General features: G+C 46.3%; 1 protein-coding gene across 1 annotated transcript in view; it reads right to left on the bottom strand.

Moving 5' to 3' along the window:
* The window catches only part of PPM1H (protein phosphatase, Mg2+/Mn2+ dependent 1H), a 293,423-nt gene that overhangs the window by 134,945 nt on the left and 144,935 nt on the right, over positions 1-13,543 (bottom strand). Inside the window, exon 4 of the mRNA XM_068971237.1 lies at positions 11,136-11,248. Coding sequence (XP_068827338.1) covers positions 11,136-11,248 — 113 coding nt within the window. The remainder of the gene's footprint in view (positions 1-11,135; positions 11,249-13,543) is intronic.

Here is a 13,543-nt window from a genome sequence, read left to right as displayed (position 1 = left end):
AGCTGAGGCACGGAAAACATGAGCTTGAACCAAGGTCAGATATAACCAGAAGTAGCAGAGCCAAGGCAATGGCGCCCCACTCCAGTACTCTTGCCTGGAAAATCCCATGGACAGAGGATCCTGGTAGGCTGCAGTCCATGGGGTCGCTAAGAGTCAGACACGACTGAGCAACTTCACTTTCACTTTTCACTTTCATCCATTGGAGAAGGAAATGGCAACCCACTCCAGTGTTCTTGCCTGGAGAATCCCAGGGACGGGGGAGCCTGGTGGGCTGCCGTCTCTGGGGTCTCACAGACTCGGACATGACTGAAGCAACTGAGCAGCAGCAGAGCCAAGGTTCAACCTAGGCAGCCTGAGTCTCCACTCTTAACCACCAGCCTGCCCTCCTGGGGTGGTCACCTCTGTCCCAGACTCATGAAGAGCGAGCCTCGTTACTCTCCCATATTTGACAAATATCTAAAGATCTCTTTCATAGCAACACAACTAATATTTTCATGTAGCTAAAAAAACCCTAGTTCATTTGAGTTTTTTCTTTCATTTTAATTTTACTGAACTATCCCAGGGACGGGGGAGCCTGGTGGGCTGCCGTCTATGGGATCGCAGAGTTGGACACGACTGAAGCGACTTAGCAGCAGCAGCAGCAGCAGCATACTTGATTTACAACATTGTGTTAATCTGTTTGTTTTTCTCATCCTTCCAACGCCTTCACCACTTGGGTTTCTCTTTGGAGAGTTCTTGGTCATTCATACCCCGGTTGAACTGTGTCACATAGAGAGGAACTTCATGTGTAAAAGGAGACAAATAATAGTCGTTTCCCAAAAGAGCTGATGTGAGGATGAGCTGAGTTATTCACACAAAGCCCTAAAATTAGAAACAGTGCATAGGGCAAAGTAAGACAACCCCAAACATTAGCTATTGTTTGCCTTACATTTTGAATGCTGTCGCCCAGGATTACATTAGGTTCTGGGGTTTATATCACACTACTGACCAGTCTGAATTTACCATCCACTGAAATACATTTTTTTTTTTTTTTTTGCAGTGCCTGTAGCATACGGGATCTCAGTTCTCCAACCAGGGAACAAACCTACACACTCTGCATTGGAAGCACACAGTATTAACCACTGGACCACCATTGTTTCTTTTTTTCTTGGCAGGTAATTACTTTACAATATTGTATTGGTCTCTGCCATACATCAACATGAATCAGCCACAGGTATAAGCATATCTTTTTTTTTTAGCCACGATAAACTAAAACCACTGATAAGCTTCTTTCCTGATTCTGCTAGTTCCCTCCCTGCCATACATGTCACACTTTACCTGGACCATGGTAAGCTTAAGCTTCACCTGGTTAGGTTTAGCCCACCTTCCCAGGCATGAAAGGTCTTTTTGAATCTTGTCAGTTCAACCTAGACAGTGTATTAAAAAGCAAAGACATCATTTTGCTGACGAAGGTCTGTACAGTCAAAGCGATGGTTTTCCATAGTCATGTATGGATGTGAGAATTGGACCATGAAGAAGGATGAGCGCTAAAGAATTGATGCTTTCAAACTGTGGTGCTGGAGAAGACTCTTGAGAGTCCCTTGGACAGCAAGGAGATCAAACCCAGTCAATGCTAAAGGAAATCTACCCTGAATATTCACTGAAAGGACTGATGCTAAAGCTGAAGCTCCAATACTTTGGCCACCTGTCGCAAAGAGCTGACTCACTGGAAAAGACCCTGATGCTGGGAAAGACAGAAGGAAAAAGGAGAAGGGGGCAGCAGAGGATGAGATGGTTAATAGCATCACTGACTCAATGGACATGAATTTGTGCAAACTCTGGGAGATAGACTGGAGACTGGTATGCTGCAGTCCAAGGGGCTGCAAAGAGTTGGAAAATGACTGAACAGCAAGTTTATCTTACTTGGTTTCACAGCATCAGCAAAGTAGATCAATAGGTATTGGAAATTCTGAAAGAGATGGGAATACCAGACCACCTGACCTGCCTCTTGAGAAACCTACATGCAGGTCAGGAAGCAACAGTTAGAACTGGACATGGAACAACAGACTGGTTCCAAATAGGAAAAGGAGTACGTCAAGGCTGTATATTGTCACCTTGCTTATTTAACTTCTATGCAGAGTACATCATGAGAAATGCTGGGCTGGAAGAAGCACAAGCTGGAATCAAGATTCCCCAGAGAAATATCAATCACCTCAGATATGCAGATGACACCACCCTTATGGCAGAAAGTGAAGAGGAACAAAAAAGCCTCTTGATGAAAGTGAAAAAGGAGTGAAAAAGTTGGCTTAAAGCTCAACATTCAGAAAACTAAGATCATGGCATTTGGTCCCATCACTTCATGGGAAATAGATGGGGAAACAGTGGCTGACTTTATATTTGGGGGCTCCAAAATCACTGCAGATGGTGATTGCAGCCATGAAATTAAAAGACGCTTAGTCCTTGGAAGGAAAATTATGACCAACCTAGACAGCATATTCAAAAGCAGAAACATTACTTTGCCAGCAAAGGTCCATCTAGTCAAGGCTATGGTTTTTCCAGTGGTCATCTATGGATGTGAAAGTTGGACTGTGAAGAAAGCTGAGCGCTGAAGAATTGATGCTTTTGAACTGTGGTGTTGGAGAAGACTCTTGTGAGTCCCTTGGACTGCAAGGAGATCCAACCAGTCCATCCTAAAGGAGACTAGTCCTGAGTGTTCATTAGAAGGAATGATACTAAAGCTGAAACTCCAGTACTTTGTCCACCTCATGCGGAGAGTTGACTCATTGGAAAAGACTCTGATGCTGGGAGGGATTGGGGGCAGGAGGAGAAGGGGACGACAGAGGATGAGATGGCTGGACGGCATCACTGACTTGAGGCACATGAGTTTGGGTAAACTCCAGGAGTTGGTGATGGACAGGGAGGCCTGGGGTGCTGCGATTCATGGGGTCACAGAGTCGGACACAACTGAGCGACTGAACTGAACTGAGAGCGGCCAAAGATCAAGGCTCAGGGTTCCACTGGAAAGTTCCTTCCCGTCACTGTCCCAGTGCTTCCTATTTCAGCCCCAGGGATAGATAAGGTCACTGTCTTGATCACAGTCACCTCATGCCAACATCTCTAAGGGCAAATCCTCCATGAGACTCCCAAGACCAGCCCCTGGGTGGGCTAGGATCACAGGGAAGCTGATAAGGGCATCCTTGGTTGGGATGGGGAACCACAGCCAGAACTACAGCCTCCCAGAGGCCCAACAACAAGAGACCAAAAGGCCACACAGGAGCCACATCTGATCCATTTCAGATAAGGGAGCCCTACTTCGATGCATATAGGGTGGGACTGAGACGAGGAGCTAGATCATGCAAGAAATCCTCACCCAACTCCCACTTTTTGAAGAAACAGACCTAAGTTTCAGAATGGCAGGCTGGCAAGAAGGAATCCACAGACAGCTGGCAGAGAGGGAGCCATGTCAGAGAGCACCAGGGGAAACATCCCCAGAGAAGCTCCTCTCCTGTGCTCAGTGACCACAGAGAGGCTGCCAGATGCTGAACGGCACTCAAAGTTTGATGCTTTAGCCTCAGGCCGGGAAAGCTATTGTTTTTATCCCTGAGAATATGCTGGCTCCTTCCTGGGCATCTGAATGCCCAGAGGTTGACTTAAAGGCAGCAGTCCTTCCATACAGCAGAACTGCCTGGAAGGATGTTCCAACACACAGCAGAGCCCCACCCCCTGGGCTTCTGATTTAGTAGATCAGAGGTAGAGCCCTAAAATTTGCTTTTCTCATAAGGTGACAGTTGCTATTGCTCCTGGTTTGGGGACCATGCTTTGATAACCACTGATTTACGGCCAGAGGTACCAAGGAGAGGGTCAGAAGAAAATCCAAGAGGAGGAAACAAGGAGGAAATCCAGAGAGAGAGGGGCCCCTTTGGTGCCCTCTGTGTGGACAGAAAGTGGCTTGATAGGAAAAGTAAAGACTGTTTTGAGCCATCATGTGGTCTCCGTGTCTTTGTGTGTATTTGTGACCATCTAATAGTCACTTCATGGGAAATAGATGGGGAAACAGTGGAAACAGTGGAAACAGTGGCTGACTTTATTTTTCTGGGCTCCAAAATCATTGCAGATGGTGATTGCAGCCATGAAATTAAAAGACGCTTACTCCTTGGAAGGAAAGTTATGACCAAACTAGATAGCATATTCAAAAGCAGAGACGTTACTTTACCAACAAAGGTCTGTCTAGTCAAGGCTATGGTTTTCCCAGTGGTCATGTATGGATGTGAGAGTTGGACTGTGAAGAAAGCTGAGCGCCGAAGAAGTGATGCTTTTGAACTGTGGTGTTGGAGAAGACTCTTGAGAGTCCCTTGGACTGCAAGGAGATCCAACCAGTCCATCCTAAAGGAGATCAGTCCTGGGTGTTCCCTGGAAGGACTGATGTTGAAGCTGAAACTCCAATACGTTGGCCACCTCATGCAAAGAGTTGACTCATTGGAAAAGATTCTGATGCTGGGAGGGATTGGGGGCAGGAGGAGAAGGGGACGACCGAGGATGAGATGGCTGGATGGCATCACCGACTTGATGGATATGAATTTGAGTGAACTCCGGGAGTTGGTGATAGACAGGGAGGCCTGGCGTGCTGTGATTCATGGGGTTGCAAAGAGTCGGACACGACCGAGCAACTGAACCGAACTGAACTGAACTGAACTGAATTTTCTTTCTAGATTGTAGGTATAGCTAAGGGATGATGCAAATACATGATAAAAAGATAGGGGAAGGCACGCAGGAAAAGCTCTAAACAGCACAACTTTCATAGCAGAAAATGGGACAAATTAGGTTTTCTCTCTATTCTACTTTTCAGACATTTGTCAAAGAAAGTGAGAGCTGTGGCAAGCTTCATGCAGGCCGATGGAAGAAGATCAAATTTATTTTAAACACAGAGGAAGGCTACTATCAAAGAATCAGCTCTCTGGCAGGTCTGGATAGATGAACCACTTGTTAGCAATAAGCAATTTGGGAAGGTTCTGTACCGGCCATTGATATCCACAAATATAAAATGGAATGAACAGTTCTTTGCATCCCCCTGGGTTGGAAGCAGTTACATAGTTTCATCTTATCACTACTAAAGGGGAGAAGTCTAAGATGTGTAATTGGTTTTGAATCTAGAAATGTAAGTCTTGTTTAATATCTAGTTCCCATCCTCAAGAAAATTCATATTTGCCAGAGGAATTCACCTCTAAATGCATATGGGAAGCTTTAACTTACAGAAGGGTAATCCTGGAAAATTAAAAATGAGGGCAAGAGAAATGAAAGAAAACCATCCTGGTGGGACAACAGGCTTTGTTTCAAGGACAATCTGTGGACTGCTTGTTATACAGAGCTGCTCCATGGACACATTCAACCCTCTCCTTGGAGAATCTTCAAAAAGATGACCTGGTATTCCTCGGAGCCTGTCACTCATCTTGAAAAACTCTGCCATCCCCTTGACTGACAGAGGAATTATAAGCATGATAAAATGGAGGTCTGAATTCACGGCAGTTACCATTTATAAGGCAAGCATCCAGAAGATCTGGAAAATGCTGGTGTTACTCTGATTACCATCAAAATGAAAACACACAGGTGAACATACTCTTGGAGAACCCTGGGACCTTTGGAAGGGAATGACAGTCCTCAGTCTGAGGAAGGGGCATTCCCCAGATCACAAACGAATAAACTGGACCACCCAAAGCTTACATGCTTCTTTATGTCCATGCATTTGAAATAGCTTCTAAATGCAAGCATCCACTCAACTATATGGTATAAACCATTTTAGGTGAAATTAAAGATGCCACTGATCATAAGGTATGCCATGATTTTACATGCAATAGAAAAGAAAAAATGTGTTAGAAACTATTGATTTCAGGGATGTTAAAATATGAAAAACAAGAACACCGTGTGAGTCTTGGCATGGATTGGACATTCCGGGGTATAGCACACTGAGAACTCGGTTCCCCTATTTCAAGTGATGGGCGTGATGGTTGTCCAGCTCCTTGGTAGCTGTGGGACCTTGGGTAATTCCCTTCACCTCAGTGTGCTTCAGTATATTTATCCGATATTGCTGACAGAACTAACTATGATTCTCTCTTATTTAACATATGCCTAGGGACTTCCCTGGTGGTGCAGTGGCTAAGAATTCAGCTGACAATGCAGGGGACACAGGTTCGACCCCTGGTCCTGAAGAGCCCACGTGCTGCTGAGGAATGAGGCCAGTGAGCCACAACTACTGACGCTTGAGTGCTCCAGGGCCCATGCGCTGTAACAAGACAAGCCACAGTGCCGGGAAGCCCAGACACTGCTCTGAAGAGCAGCCCCCACTCGCTACAACTAGAGGAAGCCCGTGCGGAACAGCAAAGATCCAGCAAAGCCAAAAACAAACAAAAAAAAGGAACCCCACAAAAAACACGTGCCTAGCACTTATTGACTATCTTATTCCTGCTGTTACTTAAATCTGGCCAGAGTGGAATCATGAATTTCACAAATATTGAACGGTCTTCTTTACTCTGAGTGAGTTCACCTACTCTCAGTTGCCAAACCTTTAGACACTGTTTGAAGTAAGTGGTAATGATTTTGTCTCCTCATTGCCTTAGTGCTCTAGAAATAAAAAAGAAATTATCTCCCAAAATGGAGTCAAACATCTTCTAAACTGAAGAATCACTTGCAGCCCTAAGGAGCGCGTGACTCAAACACAATGGGGGATAGTTTGCATATTGCTTTGCATGACATTTGCATGCCCCCAAGTTCAATTTTGCTGGAAGTGAAAAATCCGCCCAGCAGCTGCTTCTTTCCTAGTCCCTTATGATCCCCTAGGTGCTTTCAACTGGGAAAAATAAATCAACTGGCGTGCATCAAGTAGTCATCCCACGAGCCTCTGGTGTGGGGTTAGCTTGGATGTGGAGGGAAGGGCAAGGCTGTTCCAGGCAGTTATCACCTGGCATCACTGTGGACCATCCCACACAGAGGGTGGGCACTGACTCAGAAACCAGTAAAGCCACATATAACACCAGCTGCTCCTGAATACAAGCCTCAAGCACACATTGTGCCTGACAGTAAGTCAGCGGATGCACAGCTCACAAAGCAGCTTGAAAAACAGTCACTGACCACCAGTACTGGTGGCTTAATGGTAAAGAATCCACCTGCCAACGCAGGAGGCACAGGAGACCTGGCTTTGATCCCTGGGTCAGGAAGATCCCCTGGAGGAAGAAGTGGCAACCCACTCCAATACTCCTGCCTAGAAAATTCCACAGACAGAGGAGCCTGGCGGGCCACCATCCATAGGGTCACAAAGCGGCGGACATGACTGGGCAACTGAGCGTGCATACAGGACCACCAGTACTTTCCAAATCAAGCCAGTGCAGAGCTTCTCTTTTCCTGAAAGTAAATAACTGTGGGGTAGTGAACCTAAGACAAAGATTTGCTTCACTCTCAAAACTGTCAAGATTTAAACCAAACAGATGGATAGCCAATATCTGGCAGTAAATAAGAAAACTCAGCAACTAATCAGGGCTCTGTTGTCAGAATTCTCTGTTGGCCTGATCATCTGTTTAAATTGAGCTCTCGGATTCATGACCCCTTGCCTATAAGCCGTAACGGACCTACATCCACACAGGTCTGATAAAAACTCACTTAGTTGCTGTTTCTGGGGAATAACTGAATATACCTGTGAACTCAAACACAGGTATAACAAATGAATAAACTAGGCAATGATGCTACATAAGATGATATCAAATATCTATTGTTTATACTAGAGCTGAAAATACACAAATAAGTGTCATATTAGCTATATTTGGACAGTGGCTGCAATACCAACTCATATTGCTCTTAGGGTTCTATGTGACCTACAGCCCATAAGTGAACAGCAAACCCAACCAGCCATCAGCCATAGAACTCCAAATTCATATCTGGGTACTGGGGCCAGAATACTACAAGCGAAATTAAGCTGACTAGGTTTTAGAGATGCTATTTTCTCATAAGATAATTTGTGTGTTTGGGGGTCAGTGCTTTACAGCTTTAATAAGGATAAAACTACCTGTGAAACTTTTCAAATTATTGGGAATAACCTGTAAAACACCATACTTTTATGGACGCTTAGAAACAGTCATTTGAAAATTTAAAAAACGGACTCCAAGAAAGATGAACCAACCAAAACAGCCTTTGGGGCTTTGCTTTCCCCAAGTGCCACTCCTCACCGTGCCATCTTGAGAATGCCAGAAGTGTTAGAAATCAACATTTGGCCCAACAGCACCATTTTTAGAGATGAGGAACTCAAGCTCTGGGTCTAGAAACTGGCACTTAAAAGTGGGGGGCAAAAGTCCAGGGGAAGAGGTGGGATTGGCTGGTCCTGGACAGAGGACTGAGCATCTGGGAAGCAGGGCTGAAGCTCTGGCTGGTCAGGAGGGGGTGGGGTGGGGTGGGGAGCTCAGGGAGGGGGCTCCACCAAGGAGTTCAGAGCTTCAAAGGAAACGACATTCAAAAGTGAGAACAGGGAGTTGGGGAGGCCCTGCTTCTCTGAAAAGCACAATCCAACATAAAGCTATCCTGGGCGTGGAAGCTGGGTTACCTTCCGAGTCTGGGGTCCGCTGATGAAAGATGCTTCCCTGGGAAGAGGGGATGGGAACACAGCACTCAGTCACCAGCACCTGCGTCACTGGAAGGGCCAGGAAGGCAAATTCATTTCTAACAACATGGAACTAAATCCAGACTAAAAAACGGTGAATACGAGTGCAAAAGCTGAATCATCAGTGCAGTTTTACTCAGAACAGAAAGAAATCGATCCCTGATCTCCTCGTCTCTCTCCAACAAGCTCAAGATCCAGAACAGAATAAGGGCTCAGTGCCAGCTCCTTCGTGTGCATCTTAAAAGGCCCCAGAGATGAGGATTCCTATTTTTAAGATACTCCAGCCCTGGGGAAGGCAAAGAAGAGCAGGAGATGCACTGGTGATTTTCCACTCGCCCCCACCCTGGAGCTGCGGTTCCCGCCTGTGTCTGTGCCCTGGCTGACCAAGCTCTCTGACCCGAGTTCCCTGGGCCCCTTGTCACGTGGCTTCCAGTTGGGCTCATCCAACGGGAGGCCCTGGCAGGAGAAAGGGGATAGGAAGAAGGAGAAAGTCAGCGGCTTCCTCTCACTCTTTCCTGCGGCCCCTGCCCAGGGGCCTTCATCAGCGGCCCCTCTCCCAGCTCCGCTGTAGCATTTCTTCCCTGGACCCTGCAGGTCCAGCGGGGTCAATGCCTTCCTGAGCTGAAATGCTCCTAGCCGGTCCCCTTCCTTCAGTCAGTTGATCCACAGGAGTTGAAGTCTATCTCCTCCTAGGACCACTTAGGGAATAGAAGCCATGAGATAAACATGGCATCTTATATTCACTTCCATTTACCTGGAAAAATTTTACATTGAAACTGAGATATCTTACGGAGCAGAAAAGAAATTCACATAAGCCTTAAACATAAACAGATCTTCAAAAAACATCAATGTTCAAATCCCCCAAACTGCTGTCTTGGCAGGTCACTCTCCTTTGGTCTCCAGAATCTTCAGTGGGAAGACTGGGTGAAGATGCTTAACTAGGGTGACCGGAGACGCCCTCAGGCTCTCCTGCTCTGTAATTCCTGGAATTCCCTGATTGCCTGAAGGAGGCTGTCTTCCCTGCAACCTGATGGAAACAGGGAAGGCGAGGGGTGGAGACTGATCTCAAGGAGAGCCAGCCCAAGCAGCAAAGCTGAGAAGAGGCAAGCGGCCCAGAGGAAGGGGCTGGAGGAAAGACAGCATCCTTAGACCACAGCCCGAGTGGGGAAATCACCCATCTTCTCAAGACTCATGATTAGCGTCCAGGCCTTTGACTGCTTTCAGAATCAGGAGTCAGCCTTTAGCAAAAAGTCCTACTAGAAAGCCAACATATTTTGTTACTTAAGGGGGCGGACGTGCGTAATACATATTAGAGGGCTTTTCACAGGGTCTATAATTTAGTATAGACTAAATAACCGATGTTGCTGAACCTAAAGTGAGCACATACCAGTTATTTAAAAGAAGATTAGGGGGCTCCCCTGGTGGTCCAGTGGCTAAGACTTTGCGTTTCCAACGCAGGGGGTCCAGATAATGATCCCTGTTCAGGGGAGTAAGATCCCACATGCTGCAACTAAGACCCGGCACGGCCAAATCAATAAACACAGACGCTTTCTAAGTGGTGGTTAGAACAGGAGTCCCTGCTGGCTCGGTGACGAAGAGTCCGCCTGCCAGTGCAGGAGAGACGAGTTTGATCCTTGAACTGGGAAGATTCCACATGCCTCGGAGCAACTAAACCTGTGCGCCACAACTCTCGAGCCTGTGCCACAGAGCCGTGGAGCAGGAGCTTCTGAGCCCGCATGCCGTAGAGTCCGTGCTCCGCAGCAAGAGAAGCCACTGCAAGAAGCCCGCACGCTGCCGTGAGAGAGCAGCCCCAACCCGGCGCAGCTAGAGAAAAGCCCACGTCCCAGCGGACACCCAGCAGAGTCAAAAATAAAAGATTAATAATATCAAACAAAAAGATGAGTCTATCATTGCTGGTAACACTGGATACAGTAAGGGTTAAGTCATCTTCTGTTGGCCCAAATTCCTCTCAGCTGAACCCAGAGATGAGGAAAAGGCAGCCCGTAGGGGCACATGCATAAAAGGAGGAACTCCCCGGCTTCTGGGAAGGGACAAGGCAAAGTCACCGAGCCAAAGAGGAACTAGCCGGGAAGTCCTCCTGGGTCCCTTCCAAACACCCACTTCGTTCAAATCCCTCTCCTTCCTCCTAGCAAATGAAAGCCTTTGCTAAGCTTTCATTGAAAATCAGGTTCTAAAGTCAAAAAACAATTGGATACTACCAGTTTAGGTTAATCGCAAGCATATATATATGTGTGTGTGTGTGTGTGTGTATACACACACACACACACATATACTGAGCTATAGGCAAGTAAGGAGAAGGCAACCTGCACCTTTTCATACCAGCCTGACAAATCTTCTTAAATATATTTTTATCCAGATGTAGAAGGCTTATCTTTCTCAATATCGAATCCCAAACAGAATTGCTTTATTTCTAATCATTTAGTTTTTTTTTTTTAAACATAAAAAAATAAAGGAAGGCATTCGACTTTAGAAAGACCCAGAAGGCTCATCTGCTTACCTGCTGTCCCCAGCGTTGGCCACGTACAGCTTCCCCAGAAGGCAGACCACAATGAGTGCTGTGCAGCCACCAGATATATTGTACGAACTCCTCTCTCGCTCAATTTGTAGGTCCTAGAGAAGAAAACAGAGTCAGCGCTGGATTGTACACGGCTTCCCTTGTGGCTCAGATGGTAAAGAATCTGCCTGCAATGCAGGAGACGTGGGTTCTATCGCTGGGTCAGGAAGATCCCCTGGAGAAGGGAATGGCTACCCACTCTACTATTCTTGCCTGGAGAATTCCATGGATAGAAGAGCCTGGCGGTTTCTTACAGGAACTGGACAGGTGGGATTGTACAGGATCAAAGGCTTTCTTAGCCTCACTCCCTGACGGCAGCCCTAAGAATCTGAATGTGCTTCAAAGAAGGGAGAGGAAAATCTGTGGTACTGGCTTTTCTACCACTTGATGAGCACTTCTGGAGAGGACACTGGCACCAGACAGTCACCTCCCAGGCCATCTGCAGACCACAGACAGGAAACAAGGAAAGGCAAACAGATATAATCAGACAAAAAGGAGAAGAATCAAACCAATCGTATTCAATACATATTGTGGCTTATGGAAAATTTAGTTTTTGTATGGACGGCTTGAGCTGCCATGTGGAAAATAGATTAGAGAGGCTAATAACACCGAGTGCTTGGATCTGATCAATACTTTCAAGTCCAAAGTCTCCAAGAAATAATTTCCTTTACAGCCAGATAAAAGAGGTGACTTGAAGGACTGTGTCCTCAACTCAACTCTAGTAGGAGTCCACCCCCGTCTTACTGATCAAAGGGAGAAGCTTCTGAACTCTCATCTGACTTCTTCTTCCTAAGGCCACTGATTCACAAGGGGGACACACACGAACAGTTACAGGCAACATTCAGTGAGCACCTCCTCTGTTTTACAAATAGAATCTCATCTCATCCTCACAGCCATATTATTAACCTGACTGTTCAGATGCAGACAACCTGCCGCTGTAGTTTGGATTCTAATCAGGTTCTCCTCTAAAGTCTAGTATTTATTACCTGCCACTTAAAGAGGTCTCCCCAAGAAAAATAAAAATAGAACCACACTTCTATCGACAGACAGGCATCATCCTCAAGACAGATGGCTTTGTGAAATTCCGTGTCAGTGACAGAAGCCAGGGTTCTGTGACTTCAGAAAAAATGTGAGTTGAATTAGGAAAATAAACTGGACATTAGCTAAAGTAATGCCCAAAGCTCCCATCGTCACGTCACCTACTGTCAGGGCAAGGGAGGGGGAAGGAGGATGGGCACAGAAGAGCAGGGAACAGTGCCCTGGCTGACTCTGAGGGTGCTGGGGGCGGACCGAATGTCAGAGTCCTTTTGTGATTCCCAGGAACCCCCAGGATTAGAACTCAGCTGCTGCCGCCAGCCTCCTGATGGAAAGGGGGGAGATAATTCAGTAACCCAGCATTTTTCAGCAACTGCTCTGCTCCAGAGGCCGGAGGTGGCAATAACAGTTAGATAAATCACCAGCGAGAAACCAGAAACAGGGGAAGAGCCTGAGCTCTGCCAACAGATTAAGGACAGAGTGTCGGTCAAAATCTAAGGAGAGAAAAAGTACAAAGAGAGGCCCTGGGAGAACCTAATATCCTGGGGATGAACTAAGGACAGGGTTGAGGGGAGCATGGGGGGAGGGCTGAGGAACCATGGGAGGGGTAGGATGAGTGTATATGGGATGTGATGGTTTACAAGCAAGTGAAGAAAAGTTAGGGGCTGACTGAACGACAGCATCAAGAGCCACAGATGGGTCAAGCACGCAGACCACCTTCAAAGACCATACTGGACTCTCAGAGCTTATTTACAAACTCCGTATAAATTAGCTTAAAGGGCTGACATCGGGATTAAATTAGATGGAGTGGGTGAGGGGCTTAGCAGACCATCTGGATGTTCCCCACAGCCTAGATCCCATGATGGAGAGCAGAAATCTTTCTCCCTCTTTGCGAGACCCTCAACACCCATATCGGACCAAGTAGAAGGTAATTTAATAAATATCTATTAAATGGGCAAAAAAAGAAATCTATTATAAAATGCCTGAGTTTCCAAATCGTTACCTCTGCCTGAATATGAGAGATGTATTCCACAGTTCATAAATGAAAAGCTTACAATGCGAATAAATGCTCACTGAGATAATAATTAAGCAGGAACCCACGTGTCCAATGAAATGCAGTCAATTGACAAGAACAAATGGCTATCTGAACCCAAGCAGGAATGGTGGGAAGCTGGAGAGTGGTGAGGAGGAGGGAACGGAGGTTAGCAGGGAAAGACAGTCATAAGAAAGTGAAAGAGGAGAAAGAAAACATTCCGATGTCAGAAGCTTGAACCCCTAAAGAATGCATCAAAAGAGAACCAACAGCCCTACTCAAA

Source organism: Capricornis sumatraensis, chromosome 4 (genome assembly GCF_032405125.1).
Source record: "Capricornis sumatraensis isolate serow.1 chromosome 4, serow.2, whole genome shotgun sequence".
In the NCBI taxonomy this organism is placed as follows: Eukaryota; Metazoa; Chordata; class Mammalia; order Artiodactyla; family Bovidae; genus Capricornis; species Capricornis sumatraensis.
This window is presented reverse-complemented; position numbering and strand designations above follow the sequence as displayed.